Source organism: Bubalus bubalis, chromosome 1, assembly GCF_019923935.1.
Source record: "Bubalus bubalis isolate 160015118507 breed Murrah chromosome 1, NDDB_SH_1, whole genome shotgun sequence".
Taxonomy (NCBI): domain Eukaryota; kingdom Metazoa; phylum Chordata; class Mammalia; order Artiodactyla; family Bovidae; genus Bubalus; species Bubalus bubalis.
In genome coordinates this window covers 43,460,159-43,477,920 of record NC_059157.1, presented here as the reverse complement: position 1 = coordinate 43,477,920, position 17,762 = coordinate 43,460,159, and the positions used below count along the sequence as shown (strand labels likewise).

The 17,762-nt window shown below is 56.7% G+C and overlaps 1 protein-coding gene across 3 annotated transcripts in view; it reads left to right on the top strand.

The window, feature by feature from the left end:
* Positions 1-4,588: 4,588 nt before the first annotated feature.
* MYOM2 (myomesin 2) overlaps positions 4,589-17,762 on the top strand; it is a 64,435-nt gene continuing 51,261 nt past the window's right edge. The window contains exons 1-7 of one of the 3 annotated variants that reach the window (XM_006064795.4): positions 4,607-4,724; positions 4,917-5,098; positions 10,519-10,639; positions 11,609-11,827; positions 14,717-14,879; positions 14,973-15,130; positions 16,362-16,454. In XM_006064795.4, coding sequence (XP_006064857.4) covers positions 10,530-10,639; positions 11,609-11,827; positions 14,717-14,879; positions 14,973-15,130; positions 16,362-16,454 — 743 coding nt within the window. In that variant the 5' untranslated portion in view covers positions 4,607-4,724; positions 4,917-5,098; positions 10,519-10,529. Of the gene's footprint in view, positions 4,725-4,916; positions 5,099-10,518; positions 10,640-11,608; positions 11,828-14,716; positions 14,880-14,972; positions 15,131-16,361; positions 16,455-17,762 lie in introns of all 3 variants that reach the window. The other 2 variants (XM_044939014.2, XM_044939012.2) reach the window with 2 other exon arrangements.

Below are 17,762 nucleotides of genomic sequence, written 5' to 3'. Positions count from 1 at the left end.
TGCAGCCAGGAGCTGGTGCCAGGTTTCCTAGGATTAGTTCTGATTTACAAAATATGGAAAAACTCCGGGCTCCATTACAGACGCACTGAGGAATGCTCCAGGCACCCGCTCTTTGATGTCAGGGAGAGCGCGGGTCCGGTCACCCCTCCGTGTCTTGCTAATGTTGAAGGAGGCCTGTTAGCTAGTTCGGTGCGTTCACCAGGAAGCACCTCTCTGTTGAGCGTGTTTTCCCTGCGGGCCTGGAGCTGTTTTCACGGCCAGCTGGGTACACGGTGCTCAGAGGCTAGAGGGTTAGATGGATGGGCCAGACCATCGCCCCGGTTACCGCATATGTAGTTTACAAACCACGGTGAGGGCTCTCAGGGGACATGACAGAGGAACCTGACTTAGACGGGGTCAGGGAGAGGCGCCCGAAAACTGGAGCTTGAGGTAGAGACTGGACTGGGTTAGCTGAGCAGAAGTAGGGGCAGCCTGGGGCCTTCCAGCTGGGACGCCATGGCCAGGTGGACATCGGCACGCTAGTCTTTAAGGCGTGACGGGCTCTCAGAGGTTGGGATGACAGCTCAGGTTTGCACCCTGAGGCTATTGCTTGGGACGGGGCATGGAGAAGCCAGGGCACGTGTGGGTGCAGACAGTGGTGGTTCTGGCAGAAGGGCCCAGCTCTGCCCTAGAGGGGGACAGAGGCGTGGAGGGGGGTGTCAAGGAGGACTGTGCATGGCCAGGTAGGCCTGGGGGAGGCGCCCAGGGTCCCTGCCTTGTGCTGCTCGTGGAGCGGGAGCAGAGGGGGCCTGGGCTCAGTCTTCACCTCATGGAGGTTATGACTGCATCCACTCTGCAGAGGAGGATGGGCGTCCATGTCGGGTACCTGCCCCCCCAGGCGGGGAGTCCGTGGGGTAAAGCGGGCAGAGATGGGGAGAGAGGGGCTGTGGCCATGCCCCAGGGCAGCTGTGCTGTCTCTTCATGGTGGTCCCTGGGGTTAGACGGTGGCAGAGGTGGCAGATCACAGCCCCTGGAGGTGGTGACATGGGGTCGGGGGACTGAGGGCTATTCTGGTGAGTGACGTGACGGCAGTGGAAGGTGGACAGAAAGGCCCAAGGGTGGTGGAAAGTGGATAAACGGGGAATGTGGCCACGTGCGGCCGGGAGCGGGAGAGGGCAAGGCTGGCAGAGCACGTGGGGGTTGGGGGGGCACTGCAGGGATGCCGGGGCCGTGGGGGCAGGACGGGGGGTGAGGAGGGGCATCAGTGGGCTGAGGGGGCACTGCAGGGATGCTGGGGCCATGGGGGCAGGCTGGGGGGCGAGGAGGGGCAGCGGTGGGCTGGGGGGGCACTGCAAGGATGTCTGAGCCGTGCTGGGGCCGGGGGTCGGGAGGGGCAGCAGTGGGCTGGAGGGGCACCTGCACCCTCTGAGCACCCAGGAGGGGGCTGGGTTCCGGGAGGGAGGTGGGGGAGCAGGGTAGGGGGGGCCCTCTGTGCAGACCTAGCTGGCTCGGTGGAGAAGGAGGTGGCGGGGTCTGTGTGGGCTGTGTTTAGATCAGGCCCCTCGGGCCCCAGCCTGGTGGGGTGGGGGGTGGCTCATGCTGCCTGGTTACTGGTGAGACCAGGGCCCCCAGGCTCCACTGACACCCTGGGTTTGAGGCAGGGGCACCCCACTCATAGCGCCCCAGCTGTGTGTGTGCGCGGGGGAGCCACCTGCATTTCTGAAAGTTGTTTGCTTTTGGCTGAGACCCCCCTTCCCACTGTCTCCATGAAAAGCTCTTCTCATCTTCACCCCTCTGTGCAGAGCGGGTCCTGTCTGAAGCCATCCTGGTGATCATGACTGCTGGCCTTGAGCGCCTGGATCACCACGTGGCCCTGTCTGAAGCCATTCTCGTGGATCACCACGTGGCTGGCTGGAGCTTCGTTCACGTTTCTTGACCTTCGCATCTGCTGAATTTCTTACATCCGTGGGTTCAGAGTTTAGCAAATTTAGAAACATTGTGCTGGTTATTTCTCCAGGTATTTTCTTCCATCCAGCCCCCTCCCTTGGCGACCCTAATGACTCCTGTGGGACCAAGTGTATTACCTGCCTCAAGTCACCCTGCAGCCTCGGAGGCTCTTATTTTTCCCCATCTTTTCCCTCTCTGTATTTTATCTTGCTATGTTCTATTGTTGTATCTCCAATATTCAGTGAGGTTTCGATTCTGAAGTAACGTGCTGTCAATCTCATCAGTACTTTTGTTGCTGTTTTTCAGCTGTTCGGTCGTGTCTGACTCTTTGCAACCCCATGGACCGCAGCACATCAGGCTTCCCTGTCCTTCACCATCTCCCGGAGCTTGCTCAAACTCATGTGCATTGAGTCGGTGATGCCACCCAACCTCTGTCACCCGCTTCTCCTCCTGCCCTCAATCTTTCCCAGCGTCAGGTTCTTTTCCAAAGAGTCGGCTCTTTGCATCAGGTGGCCAAAGAATTGGAGCTTCAGCTTTAGCATCAGTCCTTCCAATGAATATTCAGGGTTGATTTCCTTTAGGATTGACTGGTTTGATCTCTTTGCTGTCCAAGGGACTCTTAAGAGTCTTCTCCAGCACCACATTTCAAAAGCATCAATTCTTCTGCACTCAGCCTTCTTTATGGTCCAACTCTCATATCCTTACATGACTACTAGAAAAACCATAGCTTCGACTAGTTGGTACCTTTGTTGGCAAAATGATGTCTCTGCTTTTTAATATGCTGTCTAGGTGACTAGATGGTAAAGCATCTGCCTACTATGTTGGAGACCCAGGTTTGATCCCTGGGTGGGGAAGATTCTCTGGAGAAAGAAATGGCAACCTATTCCAATACTCTTGCCTGGAAAATCCCATGGACAGAGGAGCCTGGTAGGCTATAGTCCATGGGAGCGCAAAGAATCAGACACGACTGAGCAACTTCACTCTCACTTTAGGCTTTTCATAGCTTTTCTTCCAAGGAGCAGGCATCTTTTAATTTCATGGCTGCAGTCACTGTCTGCAGTGATTTTGGGGCCCAAGAAAATAATGTCTGTCACTGTTTCCATTGTTTCCCCATCAATTTGCCATGAAGTGATGGGACCAGATGCCATGATCTTAGTTTTTTGAATATTAAGCTAGTGTTTTCACTCCCAGTGGTAATTAGGTGTATGTATGCATTGCTGGAAGCAATGTCGATGGAGTCATTCCGTTTGGATCATTGATTAAAGTTTTTCATCAAATTGGGGAGGTTTTTGGCCATGATTTCTTCAGAAACCAAGTTTTGCTGTCAGTGGAAGCAAATTTATGGCTTGTGCTTTTATAAGCTCAATGTGATGAGCAAAATAGAAAATGAAATGGGGAAGCCCTCAGCTTTGCTAGCCTGAGGGAACAGACCCAGTGAGGGTGAGCAGTGGACCCCCTGCGTTGGACCAGCAGGGGGTCCCTGGGTAAGGTATTTGTGGAGCTCTTCTAGGACACGCCTGCATCAGTGGAGCAGTGGCCTTGTGGGATGGTTGTGTCCCGAGGACAAGGTCCAGGGGGCAGAGTCCAGGAGGCAGAGCCCGAGGGGAAAGCCTGCAGCCCCCATGCAGGCTGGCCAGCAACGTGAAGGGAACGGGATGCACAGGGGGTGTGATGGGCACAGATCCCTGTCCCCCGTCATGTAGCCTGTCAGGTGGCATCTGCAGGGCGTGCGCCCAGTCTCCAGGTTCAGGACGGGCCCAGCAGGGGTCAGCTCTGGTGAGCTGCGGTTAAGAATGGCAGGATAACGTTCTTCAGTGAGAAGCGAGGCCTTCAGCAGCAGAGGGGTGACCCGCCTGGGGGAAGAGCTGGGTTCTGGGCTCGGGGCCGGCTCTCCAGGGCTCCTGCTGGCAGCATCTGCTGGTGGGGACCCTCTGCAGAGGTGAAGGCTGACATGCGTGCCCAGCGCCACTGCGCCCGGCCCTGGGCCTCCCTCTCTCGCCAAAGCCTGGAGCCTCCTTTCAAGGGGCCTTCGTCCTCTGCAATGTAAGACAGTCACCAACGTCTGGCCAGCTGGACACCTGTTCTCTAAACTGTGTTGAAACATTTCTTTTGCTGCTTTCTGAGACAGAATATACGGAAATTAACAAAACCCTTAGAATATTATGTTACTTTTTTCAAGCATTCAAACAGCTTTCTCTGAACTGAGCATCAGTGTTGGTCCTGTGCTATAACTTCGAGAAATCCTTACCACTCAACAGATGGGGACATGGCCCCCCGGCCCAGCAGCCTGGGGGCTGGTGCTGCAGCTGGGTGGGGCCTCAGAGACGGGGGTCCCCCGCTGCCCCTCCTCTCGGCGCCAGGCGCCAGGTGGCAGCCGGGGCTCGATCGTGCCAGTCGTGTGTTATTTATATTTGGACTCGGGCCGCAAGAAACGATGGGCACCCTGCAGTCATCTGGGCGGATGAGATGCCACACACGCTTGTGGTAATAACTATAAATAAGACGTAACTTGCCGACTAGGCATGGGTCTTCTTTTAGGTGGAAGTTCTGGGTAAATTAACCCCAGGATGAAACCTGCGGTAAAACCCCCAGCCGGAGTCATCTCTGAAATAAAAACCCAGCCAGAACCTCCCCTGTCTCCCTCAAGGCCACCTCCCTGCACCCACGGCTCAGAGCCTTCTCAGGGTTTGGAGCCCAAACGGTTCAGTGTCTGCTGCAGTCCACTCTCTGCGAGAGAGCTGTCTCGGGATGTCTGTTCATGAACCAGGGAGACTTTAGCTCAAAAGTGCTGGAAATAGGTCTGTGGACCCCTGTGCAGAGGGAAGCTGTGGGGGAGGGAGGGAGGGCGGGCGGGCAGGGGGTCGGGCCCATGCTGCTTTTCTGGGTCAGTTGCCTCGGTTTCCTGGGTGTGAAAGGTACACCTGTTGAGTGCAGGCGGGTGCTCTCAGCGTTTCCATTTTTCCAACTTGAATTGGACTTTTTCCCTCCAGAGATCAGGCTAATGATTTAGGACACAGGTAGCCCCATGGGGCCAGGCGTCCCAGGGTCTATAAATAGCATCTCCTCGGCCATAAATGGACTGCGGCCGGGCCTCGGGAGGCAGCCGTGCTTAGCTGTCCCAGCAGATCCTGCGGCCCTGTGAGCCCTCTCCCCTTGGCCAGCCCCTCCTGCGGTGAGTCTCCTCTTCTCTCCTTTGCTTGTGGGAGGCTGGGCAGGGAGGAGTGAGGCGTGGGTAGGAGCTGACCGCATTCAAAGTCCCAGTGGGTATCGGGGGAAGAAACGTGAACATGAGCAGTCCACTCGGCGCAGACAAACGTCAGCCAAGAGTTGGAGTCAAACTTTGAGTTTCTGTGCCAGGATTTGAAACTTTCTGTGCTGTTAGACACTTCTGAGCCTGTCCCAGCCCTCGCACCTTAGCCTGGATTTTGCAGCATCTCCAGGTTCCCCAGTCGGTTGATGGATGTCTGCAATTTTCTGGAGCCTCAGAAATGAGAGCCTCTGGCAGGAGAGGGCAGGTTTGAAGTGGTGTGAAATAAAGCTGGATATTTTCTTAAGAGAAAAAGAGAACCCAGGGCCATTGCACTCTGACCCGGACTGCAGCGTCTCGGGGAGGGGACAGCTCCGTGCTTCTGTCACTGTTTCCAAGAGCTCCCGTCACAGCAGCGGGCTGCTCCCCCAGCTCTTCCGTGCGTTATGAGCCTGCACAATTCCTCCTTGGTTCCCCTGAGAGAGCCGAAGTGCTGGTCATGCTCTTGAAACGCTGCCCCAGAGGACGGCAGTGGGGTTGGAAGCCGACACCCGGGAGGTCCAGGGTGGTGGGGGGAGCATCGAGGCAGGAAGGTGGGGGCTCAGTGGTTGGAATCCCATGGGAGGACACAGGCTCGAGCCCTGGTCCTGGTCGGGGAGGATCCTCCATGCCGCACGGTGCCACCAAAGAAACCCAGAAATGCTGATCTGTCCCCACCTCCTGATCTAAGGTCCTGCCCTGATGAACACACAGGCTTCCAAGAGCACTCGGGGCAAAGTTCATTTAGAGTTCTGTCCTAGAGTGAGGCTGGGCCGTATGTGTAGGGCATCTGTGTGAGGCTCACGCTGAACTAGGGAACTTGGCCCACGTGTTCTTATGGAGACAAGGAAACCAGTGGGTAAAGTTTGTGGGGTGAAATCTCTGGGTAATCTCCTTTGTTGCTAGTTCTCTCCATTTGTGAGAACTGCGGCAGGCCGCTGGGCTGCTGGAGAGGGCAGCGCTCCTGTCCAGGAAGCAGCGCCTTATCCTGTTTCTCCGTCTAATGTGATCCTGCTTAAGCGCCGGGGCGGTGTGGACCAGCTCCCGGGGACTGCAGCAGCAAGGAGGGAACTGCTAAGACATTCAGTCCCGGGGCTCAGAGGCTATTTGGGGAACACTTGAAAAACTGGCTGCCAGACGTTAGGCGTCAGGCTGGGTCGGGGAGTGAGGATTTGAAGGGCTACTCTGTGCTCTGTTGTTACACTGACTTCTGGGCTGAGTAGCTTGGAAAGCCTCAGGGAAAGCAGTCCGTATCTTGGGAACCGGGGTGGGGGCCGGCTCCTTGGGGTGGGGGTGGGGGCTGGCTCCTTGGGGTGGGGGGTGGGGCGGGCCGGCTCCACCGGGTGGGGGCGGCTGTGTGCTCTGTTCTCCGGAGGCGCTCTCACCTGCTGTGCTCGTGGACTCTGAGCTGCACAAACCACACTTTCTTTTACTGTATGGAAGTAAATGGACATGTTTCCACGGATTAAAGTCCTTCTGGGGACATGGGTGATGACTCCGGTCCGTCCTCACGGGACGGGACCAGGGCGGAGCCCGCCACGGAGGCACGTCCAGTTCGTGTTTCATTTCGGGCTCACGACCCCCAAACGTGTCAGGAGCACCCGTGGGTGGAGAGCAGCGGCTCTGGGTCAGACGGACGCTCGGCTCTGCTGCCGGGAGCCCAGGAGCAGGCGGCTTATTTTCATCACCTGAGATGGCTTCCTCGCAGGAAAGGTCGAGACTCAAACCGGGACAGAAGGAGACTACGCAGCTCGAGCTGTGTACATTCACTCACAGTTGTAAACAGCGAACCCCGTGTGCTTTGACCACGGTTGACTGTTGACTGTGCGCCTTCAGTATGGAGGACGGTCAGTGGTCAGAGTGGGGTGTTGTCTCTGGCGGTCACAGAGCTGGGCCGCTGGTGTGCCCAATGTGCCCTGCCCCCTCCCCCAGCCCCTGTGTTCTCCGTGAAAGACGCTGACCTGGGTGGGCGGTGGGGTTAGAGCTGGGCTCTGGCCCCAATGCCTCCTCCCCTGGGACTCACTCCCTTAGGCTGTGCTGGGGGCGGCTGAGGGGTCAGTGAAGGGATTGTTTTCCTAAAGAGGAGAAAGCGGAGGGAGGTCTGTGCAAACAGGCTGTCACCCCTTCCTCTTGGGGGATCCCCAGAGGGCAGCTGGCTGTGTCCCCGTGGTCCCCTGAGACCCTGGGGCTACAACTCTGGAGCAGGGGCTGGGCCTGCAGGGCTCGTTTCCATGGGCATCCTCCCCCCATCTACAGGCCCTGGGCGGGCAGGGACGGGCACAGCTGGGCAGGTTCTAGAACCCGAGGTCCACTGAGTGGTGCCTGCACGGGGCCTGGCGTGGGTTTCTGGCTGTGTGGCAGTCCCGCCGGCATGGATCGCATGCACAAAGGTAGGAGTTCGCTGGCAGCCCGGAGCAGGCATCCCCAAGGCCTCTCCATCCTCGAGACTCAACCAGCCGGGGTCCACGCTTGGCTGGCACGGACAGGTGCGCCTGCTGTGGGCAGGATGGATGTGGGGGAACCTCCTGGATCTCTGGGCAGGATGTCTACTCAGTGAGCAGAGAAGTTCGTGGGCTGGGGGCTGGGTACCGGTGGGCCCACGATGTCCTGGGGGACGCATCTCCAGTAAGTCCACAGTCAGAACAGGGGAAGGGCAAGCACTTGACTCCAGCCCTGTGTCCCCATCACCGCAGAGGGCTCGCCCGCAGCAGGAGAGGGTGTGCTTGCCAGCCACCCGTCAGCCCAGCACAAGCTGGGTGCCCACTGCACATAGAGCCCATGGAGCGCTGGCTCTGAACAGGACCGGGGTCCTGCCAAGGGGCGGCTGCCTCTTTGGGGCGCTACTGCTACACTCTGAACACATCCTGACAGCTTATTCTCCCCTGTCACCTTGGCCATTTTTGGACTCTTCCCTCTGCCAAGAAAGGCGACAGATTTGACGGGTGGCTCAGCAGAGACATGTACATATCACAATGGGCCAGGACGCTGGTGCAGCAGCAGCTGCAGGGCGCCCTGGGCTTCTCTGCCGTAGGAATTCTCCCCACAAGCGCACGGCCGGTGGGAGAAGGCATCTCAGAGATGAAACTGGCTCCGAATGGTGACCCCTGGCCCCCAACACATGGACTCAGCGACCCGTTTTCAGAGATGGAATGTGTGCCTTCTTAGAGGGGAAACTTTCCTTGAAGATTCGCTCTGAGTCACTCCCTGGAAAATCCCAGGGATGCAGTTGAGGGACTGCAGATATTAAAATGATAAGCGTGTGCTTTCAGATGCCCCGTCCTGCCTACACAATCAAGCTCGATAACAACAGACACTAGTGTGCCAGGCACAGACGGCCACTGGTGTCAGCGTGCGCTCCTCCCTGCGGAGCGTGCACGTTCAGCCGGAGGTCCGGGTTAGAGACAGAACAAGAGCGCCAAGGCCACGCAGAGCGCTGGAGGGTCAAGTCCCTCCCAGGGCTGCAGGTGTCGGAACTTGCGCACCTGACCTCAGAGTCACAGCACCTCTTTCAGAGCTGGGTGGGATGGAGGGGCTGCGTCTGCATCGGCTCCCTTAGGCGGAAGTTTCCATTGTGTGTTTACAGTCAGACGTACACCATGTGCCACACGCTGGACCCCAGGGATCCGTGGTGGTTGGTTGACTAGCTGGCCTTTAGTAGGGAATTTGGAGATGAGTTAGTGTAGAAAAGTATAAAAGGCCCAGGAAGAGCAGTCTGGTGGTGTCTGGACCTGGTCTTCTGTATGCTTCTGTGTGCACACAGGGCATTTCTGTTTGCTTTTGGGAAATCACCCCCCTCTCTGGCCATGGGGGCGCCTGCCCATCCTCCCCCAAGGGCAGGAGCTTGGCTAACCCCCAAGGACTTTCCAAGCTCTGCAGTTCCGCGATTCTGGGAGATCACAGACTAAAGGGACCTGATTGTGAGTCACAGACTAGGAACAAACCCTGTGTTTGGAAGGCTTCCTAGCCTCTGCTCAGGAGTGTGGGTGGCGGTGCGGAGTGGGGGGCCCGCCGCAGGCAGGACCCCACGCTTGCCCCTCGATTTTCACCCTGTCCTGTGGGCTGTGCTCTGGGCCAGATCACTCCAGTTTGAACACAGAAGATGAGAGTGGACTGGGGTTCGGGGGGTCCTTAAGCCCCTCTGTCTGGAGGTCAGCAACCACAGGGCCTGGGGGATGCTGTCTGCTCCCCTCAGAGAGCCCGGCTTGGCGGGCACGTGCAGCACACGCCGCTAACACGCCCTGCCTCAGACCACCACACTCCTGCCACAGGGCGGGCCCTGTCTCTGGGATCTAATGCTTGGTAATCTGAGGAGCTGATCATAGGTATAAAGTGCATGATAAATCTAATGCACTTGAATCATCCAAACCCTGACCCCTCCAGTCTGTGGGAAAACTGTCTTCTTCAAAACTGGTCCCTGGTGTCAAAAAGGTTGGGGACCGCTGCTCTAGCAGACTTCTTGCTTGGGGAGAATTTAGCCGAAACACTCACTTTCCTGCACCCCTCAGGCTTTGAGCTGGGCTCCGTCCCCAGGCCTGTTCCCTCCATGAAGTGAGCTGACAGGTCGCCCATGAGTGGGCTGGGCTGTTGGAGGGGTGGGCCTGGGTGTGTCCTGGAGACACGATCCTTTCTCAAGGCCCCTTCAATCAGGAGTGGCTTCAGCCCCTGCGCAGATGCTGAACGCTCCACACGTGGCTGTGGTCTTTGCAGAGTGAAAGCTCTCCTGTTGGGACCCTGCGACCCTGTGTCCTGCCTCGCCTTGCTCCAGGGATGCCCTCCCCCGCCCTCCGGCCGCCGTCACCTCCCCACCCGGAAAGGCCCCTCTCAAACGGTGCCTTCTTGGGGGCTGCTGACTGCTGCGCTCCAGGGCCACGTGCCCCCCTCCGGCAACCACCCCACTTCCCGGAGGGTTTCGTGCCTCTCTCTGCTTTGTCTCCTCCTCGCTCGGGTTCTAACTGTTTGTGTACTTCTTTGACCTGTGCTTCAGTTATTTTTATCCTTATCACTCACATTGCTTTCCATGTTGCCTGAACAGACTAGGTCATCTGTATACACTGGGTGAGTGTATTAATTAAGTGGAAAGTGTAGCTCAGTCTTCTGATTTTTTATGGACTCAAACAAGAAAGGCAGTCAGGTGCTGGGGGACCTAATAGGTGTCCAACACTATTTCCTCTTATAGAATCTTCCTTTTGTTCCCTTCTTTTCTTTTAGGGAGGGTTTAGTTAGTTGTTGATTCTCTTGTAGGAATTGCAGCAGCCTGGTCAGTGGAAACTCAGGGCCTCAGCTCTGCCTGTTGCTCTTTCCTGCAGGAGTTGCCAAGATGTCGCTCGTTGCTGTGCCCTTCTACCAAAAGAGACATAAGCACTTTGACCAGTCGTACCGCAATATCCAGACAAGGTACCTTCTGGATGAATACTCAGCGAAAAAGAAGTAAGTTGAAAGTCACTGATGAGGCGGCCGATCTCGAGTATGAGCTGTGTCTGACCTTGGAGGCTTCCTAAAGCCCAGAGATGAACTGGTTTGGGGGTTCAGGGAGGGCTGTGATCCCCGATGCTCGTGTCCAGAGCAGAGAGGGAGCTGGGAGCCCCAGCTGCACAGAAAGCTTTGGGGCTACTGCATGACATCCTGGCAGGTCCCAGCAGGTCCTCTTGGATAGGCTCTGTCTGAGCCCCGGGTTTAGCTCATGAGGCAGGGATCTTCCTTCATACGTTTTCCAGAACTAGAATTTAAAAGCTCACCCAGAAGCAAGGACCATGAGAAGGAACTCCGTGGAAGGGAATGCCGGTGGGACTGAGGTGTGTAGGGGCAAAGTGATGCTTGGATGGAAGCTGATCTCAGAATACTGCTACGTTAGTGACAAAGGTGGCAGAAGGTAGATTGCTGTCTGTCTGATGGGCTGGTGTCCGGCTGCAGCTTCATCAGTGAGCTCCTGCGGCGGTAATTTAGGAGACGGACACTGGCACTGGCCCTGGCTTCAGCTCCGCGGCCCCTATATTTAGAGCTGCCTGTGGCCCTTGTGGTCGGCTGCCATCCCAGGAACAAACAGAGCCAAACATTCGCTGCCCCTCCCCGCAGCCTTGGGGAGCTTCAAATCTCTTAAGATAGACATCACTGTGGCCTCAGGCCAGAAGGGCCTGGCGGGCACCTGCTGGCCCCAGAGGGCTGGCAGGGGTGGCAGGGAGCTGAGTCTGGGGAGAGGGGGCGCCCCTGGGGGTGGACACGGGCAGATCGGGAGGAGGTCACACATGGGGTTGAGCGTGTGCACGCGCGAGCAGGTAGGTGTGTACACACAGGCGTGCCCACAGGCGTGGGTGCCCGTACATTCCGAGGAGAGGCTGGGGGGATGGAAAGAGTGATGCTGTTTGTAACTACACGTTTGTGCTTCTCCCCTGCACCAAGGCGCGCTTCCGCCCAGTCGTCTTTGCAGAGATCGGTCACTCGGAAGTCGTCCTCGCAGAGGGAGTCCAGCCGGGCGGCGTTGGGAGAGTCCACCCTGGGGGAGACCACCCTGGGGGAGACCAGCCTGGGGGACACCACCTTGGGGAGGACCACCTGCCGGCTGTGCGCCAAGAGGATGAGCAGTGCGCTGGAAGAGGAGGCGCAGGAGAGGAAGCGCAGGTAACCCCCAACCCCCCACCGCCACACTCGGCGCCCCAGCCCGGGACCAGGGGCTGTGTGGTCAGAGAGTGGGGGCAGAGCTGGAGGGGCCTGGGAGACGCGGGGGCGCTCCTGCTGCAGCAAAAGCCACGAGCGGCTGCTTTCAGCCCGTCTTGCTCTGCACCTCCGTCGTCTCCACTGGTCCCTGCAAGGAAGCGACCAGGGTGGCTTTTCTGCACCCTCGGGCAGAGGGGAGCGCTGTGGTCCAGGGGACCCATGTCTGCTTCCCCGCGACAGAGCTGGGCTGGCCTCAGGCCTCTGTCCCCTCCCTGCTAAATGCACTTCCCCACCCAGGGAACATGACTGCCACACTTGGAAACATCGAGACCTAAAGGTGTGAATTGGAGTTTTCAAATTTCCATCAACAACCTCTCGGGCTACTTATGGCCAGCTGTGAGGCCTGTGCTCAAGCAGGGGACCTTCCAGAGAGGGGCCAGGATGCCAGCCATCTGTCCTTGTGGACATGGAGCTGCAGGGAGTGGTCTGTGGACCCTCGTGCTTCACATTTCTACTGGCTCAGCTCATGGGGAGAAGCCGCCGGAATGGGGCGGGTGACTGAGAATGCCGGGCTTAAAATTATCCCAGATCACAAGAAGCTGGTGGTCAGCTTACTTGAATCTTCTAAGAACAGAGTGCTTACGCATCTCGAGAATGCTTTGTATCTGCTCTATTTTTCCTCCTCACCTTCTACTTATTTCTAGAAATTTCTCTCTATATCTCTAAAACACTCAAAATTCAGAAGGAAAAAAGGGATTTAGGTCAACATGTTTCAGTCTGAAAGTTGCACTATGACTAAGGAATCTGTTTAATGAAAACATTGTATAGCTGAAAAGATTAGCCTTTATTTTTGAAAATTTGAATTATCTTTAAATGCCTTATGGGAATGTTGTCCTGTAAATTAATTTTATTGTCAAGTGAAGACTTATTTTGTCAAAGAATCAATTCAAAATGTGTACATTAAGAAACTGGGTTTTTATGTGTTGGATTATTGCAGAAAGAGTTCTACTCTACTTAAGTTGTAGCACAGCAAGTGACAAGACTCCAGCCTTATCACTTTATCTTTATTTGAACCATCAGTTTTATTAATAACTTGGCGTGATCTTGTCCCGTAAGTTCCCATTCCTCAGTTTCCTAAGGTGAAATGGATGAGGAAAGTAAACTTGTGTTGATTTGAACAGTTAGGGAGTCGGTTACTGTGACTCGTGTGGTTTCAGCAAAAAATGACTTCTGTGACAGTTCTGGCTGTTGGAAGTTTTCCTAAAACCTTTGAAGCTGCTCTCTTGCAGTAGCAAATCTGACTCAAGAATGTATTTTGATTCTTGGTGACTGGTTATAATCTTACTGTGTCCCTGGAGCTCAGGGTGAAAGTCAGTCTGTCTGAGCAGGTGCAGTGTGGACAGGGCTCGGCTGTGCCCGCCCTCCATGGAGCCCAGCACCCAGGCTTTGGGTGCTGCGTTTAGGACCCTCACAGGGTTTTACTCTCACACCCCGTGTGCACATCTCCCGTGCGAAAGATCCTACAAGGTCCTTCCTCCCTTCAGAGTGAGCCTGAGTACAGCTGGAGGTTTTGGTGAGCTGAGCCAGAATTGGTGGAGATTTTGTAGCAATTCCCGATCTGTCCTGGCCACAGAGGGGAGCGGGTGTAGGGGGATTTGAGGAGTTAGATGAATTCCAGTCCTGGTGATGATTTCCTACTCTTGCTAGCCTCAAGCATTTCTGAAAGCACATATTTATTCCTTACGTCCTGTGGCAGACAGGAGTTTAATCTACAGGACAAATCAGTCTTTGGTGAAAGACGAAATTGTGGCTCGATCAGTGTGAGTTAATCTGTGAGCTCTTCATGCGAGATAAAAGCCAAGGCGGCACCAGTGTGCTCTAAAGGGTCTGGGTGTGTCCTCCCGAAAGATACAGCCGATTAGCAGTGTCCCTTTGATGCCTGTCTGTCTGTCCTGGGCAAAGTGGGCCTCCCAGTCTCACGCAGCTGTCCAAGGGGTATGTCATTAGGGCAGAAGCTTGGACACTGACATTACTCGGCACAGGAGAATGGGGTCCTGGCCTACTGGACAGGGACCAGCAGGGACACTTTGTCAGTGTCCTGAGTGAGGGTGTTTGGGGCCACGGGCAATTCCAGTTCAATTATAAATCACTAGGGGCTGGTGGTGCCATCAACAAGCCCCATGCTCGTAGTTTGTACGCAGGTCAAGGTGGGACTTCTGATCCTTCAGTCTTGCTAGGACAGTCTGCGGCACGTGCAGAGATCCATCACTGCTGTGTCTGTCACTTCGTGGGATCCCTGCAGACAAGAAGGCTCCATTTCTGGGAGCCCACTTAGCAGGCCCCCGCTGTCTCCAGCACAGACCCACAGAGCCACTTGCGTGGGCGAGTCTCCGGGAGTGAATGGGAGCCGGGCAGCCAGGATCAGGGTGTCCGGAGCCGTCCTGGAGCCTGGATGTCCGCTGGGCAGGGGTGTCGGGGGTCATCTGTGGGCCCACGGGAGGCAGCCCTCGGCAGAAGGAGTGGGCCCCTCACTTCTCTGCCCCTGTAGACCGAGAAGCTGCCGACTGTGTGCTCTGGAATACAGACTATTTCACTCTGAATTTGCTAGTTCAGAAGGCTTTACCTGGGTCTTTAATTCACTCAGACATGGCAGCCTCAGGTGGAGACGAGTGGGTTTTGTGTGACGCAGGGCTCGCGGAACAAGCCAGCGGAGGGGAACAAGCAGAGGGGAGCTCGCGGAACAAACTCTCCTCCCCAGGAGATCCTGGGGAGACGGGGTCTGGCCCCGCCCATGGTAAGCGCGCCCCCGCCCTGCCCATGGTAAGCGTGCCCCCTTCTCCGCGGCTCGCGCAGGTACCAGTCGATGGTGGCTGCCTACGGGGAGGCCAAGCGGGAGCGCTACCTGAGCGAGCTGGCCCAGCTAGAGGAGGACGTACACGTGGCCCGCACCCACGCCCGGGACCAGCTGGACAGGCTGGCCCTGCAGCACGCGGGCAGACACGGCCTGCATCACGCGGTAGGCATGTGCACTGGGGGTGTCCGGGGACCGTGGGGTGCTCCGGGGCCCGGGGCGCCCCCCAGCACCCTGACCGTGCCGCGCCTCGGATAGGTGGACGACAGGCTGGCCTGGGAGCGGCACTCGTTCGAGGAGCGAATAAGCCGGGCGCCCGAGATCCTGGTGCGGCTGCGCTCGCACACCGTCTGGGAGCGGATGTCAGTCAAGCTGTGCTTCACGGTGCAGGGGTTCCCCACCCCCGTGGTGCAGTGGTGAGTGGGTGCCCTTCGGGTGGCCCGGCTGCTCCCCTCTGAAGGCTCTGCAGCCTTCTGCTTACCTGGGTGGATGGAGAAGGTCCGCGTGCAGGGAGCCCGGCACCCGCTCCAGGGAACAACACACACAAGACCCACTGGGAAAGGCAGCGGTAAACGCGCCCGGGGTCCTGGGCAGGCGGTTTCATGTCACTGCAATTGAGCCAACTGATTGTCCAGAGGACTGTTATGTGAAACCCAGGAATTCCCTGGAGGTCCCCTGGTCAGGACTCTGAGCTCTTGCTGCGGTGGCCTGGGGTTCCAGTCCGAGTCGAGGAACTAAGATCCTGCAAGCAGCACAATGCAGCCGGGAAAATACAATAAAGTAAAATAAAACCAGGTTCCCTGAAATGACCAGCGTTGATACCCACGGTCCTGCTTTTACTCGTGTGAGTGGAGACGCTAAACTCCAAGGCCCTGGAACCACAGGGCAGGGTTTCTGGAGCCTGACAGATGAAGTCTCTAAGCCCATCGACACTTGGTTTTGATGTGCATTGCTAAGCTGACATATCTGTCCATCTCCTTCCCACTTGCTCATGCCGGGTCCCTGGGGTCTGTCTGGCCACAGAACACATTTTGCTCGTGTCCCAGGTTGGGTCTCTTGGCAGCAGAGGAGACAAGTGTCTACCTGGCTCCTCTGGCTGCTTGATAGGCAGGGAGACTGGGAGCTGCCTGCCCTTGGTCTCTGGGAGCCGTGGTTCTGCTGTCCTGGGGGACCACTGGTCCAGCCTCCTCCCGGTGAGACCAGAGTGGCTGGGTCTTTCCACATGAGTCCTGGTGACCCTGTGGCTTCCAGAGGCTGTACCAGGGCCTGACCAACCTTGGCTACATTTTTTCTTGGAATGACATATCCTGAATTTCTAGCAAGTTCCAGGGGACCTTGGCCCATGCTCTGTTGCAGGTTGAGGGTTGCCCAGGTTGTCTGAGTCTAGTGAGAGCCACCCGCTCTTAAACAGTTGAGGGGGGTGCTGGACCTTTCCTGAAGCTGCTCCCCTTGCCCATCCACCTGACATGTGAGCGGTGACTCAGGCAGAAGCAGGGCGATGATGCGTGTGTGTGTGTGCACGCGTGTGTGCGTGTGCACGTGTGTGTGAGTGTGGGGCCAGGCAGGGGCAGGGATGGAAAACGAGCAAGGTCGGGACACGCACCAAACTTCCACCTGCCTTCACACTTGGGTGCTTTCCTTGTTCAGGTATAAAGACGGCAGCTTGATCTGCCAGGCCGGGGAGCCGGGCAAGTACAGAATCGACAGCAAGTACGGTGTGCACACACTGGAGATCAACAGGTAAGCACCCAGACGCCTGCCCAGGTGGCCAGGCCCCAAATATAGGAGCACAGGCCAGCTTGCTCCACGTTCCGCACGGCGCTCCCAGAGCTTCTGAGTTAACTCTTGGCGGGAGACACAAGTGTCCCTCCGTCTCCCTGGTGGCATCTGAGGGGTGTGGACCTGAGCTCTGCCCAGGCTTCTGCTTTGGACACAAAGGGAGTAGGTGGTTTAGACGGTTTATCGAAGGACGACGGCGGCCAGTCCAGGTGTGAGGCCATGGGGAAAGCTGAGACACCCTCATGCCCACCCACCAGCCGGGCTGAATCTTCTCCCAGGTTTGGGCCACAATCCCTAAGTTCCACTCTTCAAGGAAACGTGTCTTTTTTTTTTTCTCACAACAAATTGGAAACATGTAATAAATACAGGTGGGCTTCCCAGGTGGTGCTGGTGGTGAAGAATCCACCTGCCAATGCAGGAGACCTAAGAGACTCAGGTTCGATCCCTGGGTTGGGAAGATCCGCTGGAGGAGCACACGGCAGCCCGCCCCGGTGCTCTTGCTGGAGAATCCGTGGGTAGAGGAGCCCGGCGGGCTACGGTCCCTGGGGTCGCAAAGTCAGGCACGACTGAAGCGACTGAGCATGCATACATGTGCAGTAAATACAGATAAGTAAAAGATAATGACGTTCACCCCTGTTTCCAGCGACTGGGGTCAGTATTCTGGCGCACTTACAGAACTGCTCTTTCTCTTATACAGCACTCGCCCTCTATGCATACTTCAATTTTTTTTTTTTAACAAAAAGTGAAATTCTGCTGTTCATTTTCTTTCTGCTTTTCTGAATACATAGCTTTCATTTTTTACAAAAAGATCATAACATTATGCAGGTTAATGAGGACAGAGGCTAACAGGCTACAGTTAAGATTAAAGTCTGTGTTGAGTCATGACTTTGTTCCTCTGAAGTAAAGCTGAGGCTGCTTAGAACAGCTGGAGGCCCCGCTGGCACTGTTGGCTGAGAACCTACTGTGTGCCCCACACTGTCCGGGAGCTTGGGGTAAAGCAACCAGAAGCTGGCTTCCTGACTTGGAGGTCTAGCACACGGAGGTGAGCCGTGCACGTCAGGAAAGGAGAATCAGGCCAGGGTGACGGTGCTGGGCACCCAGATCCAGACACGCAGCCCGGCCCTGGGGTGGGTGTGAGCTGAAGGGGCATGTCTTTGGGGAGAAGCCATCTAAGGGCCAGGCCTGCAGGTGACGGCAGAAGAATGGGGGCTCCCAAGAGGGGCACTGCCCTGGGGCTGCAGCAGTCGGCAGGCATCTCAGGGCAGGAGG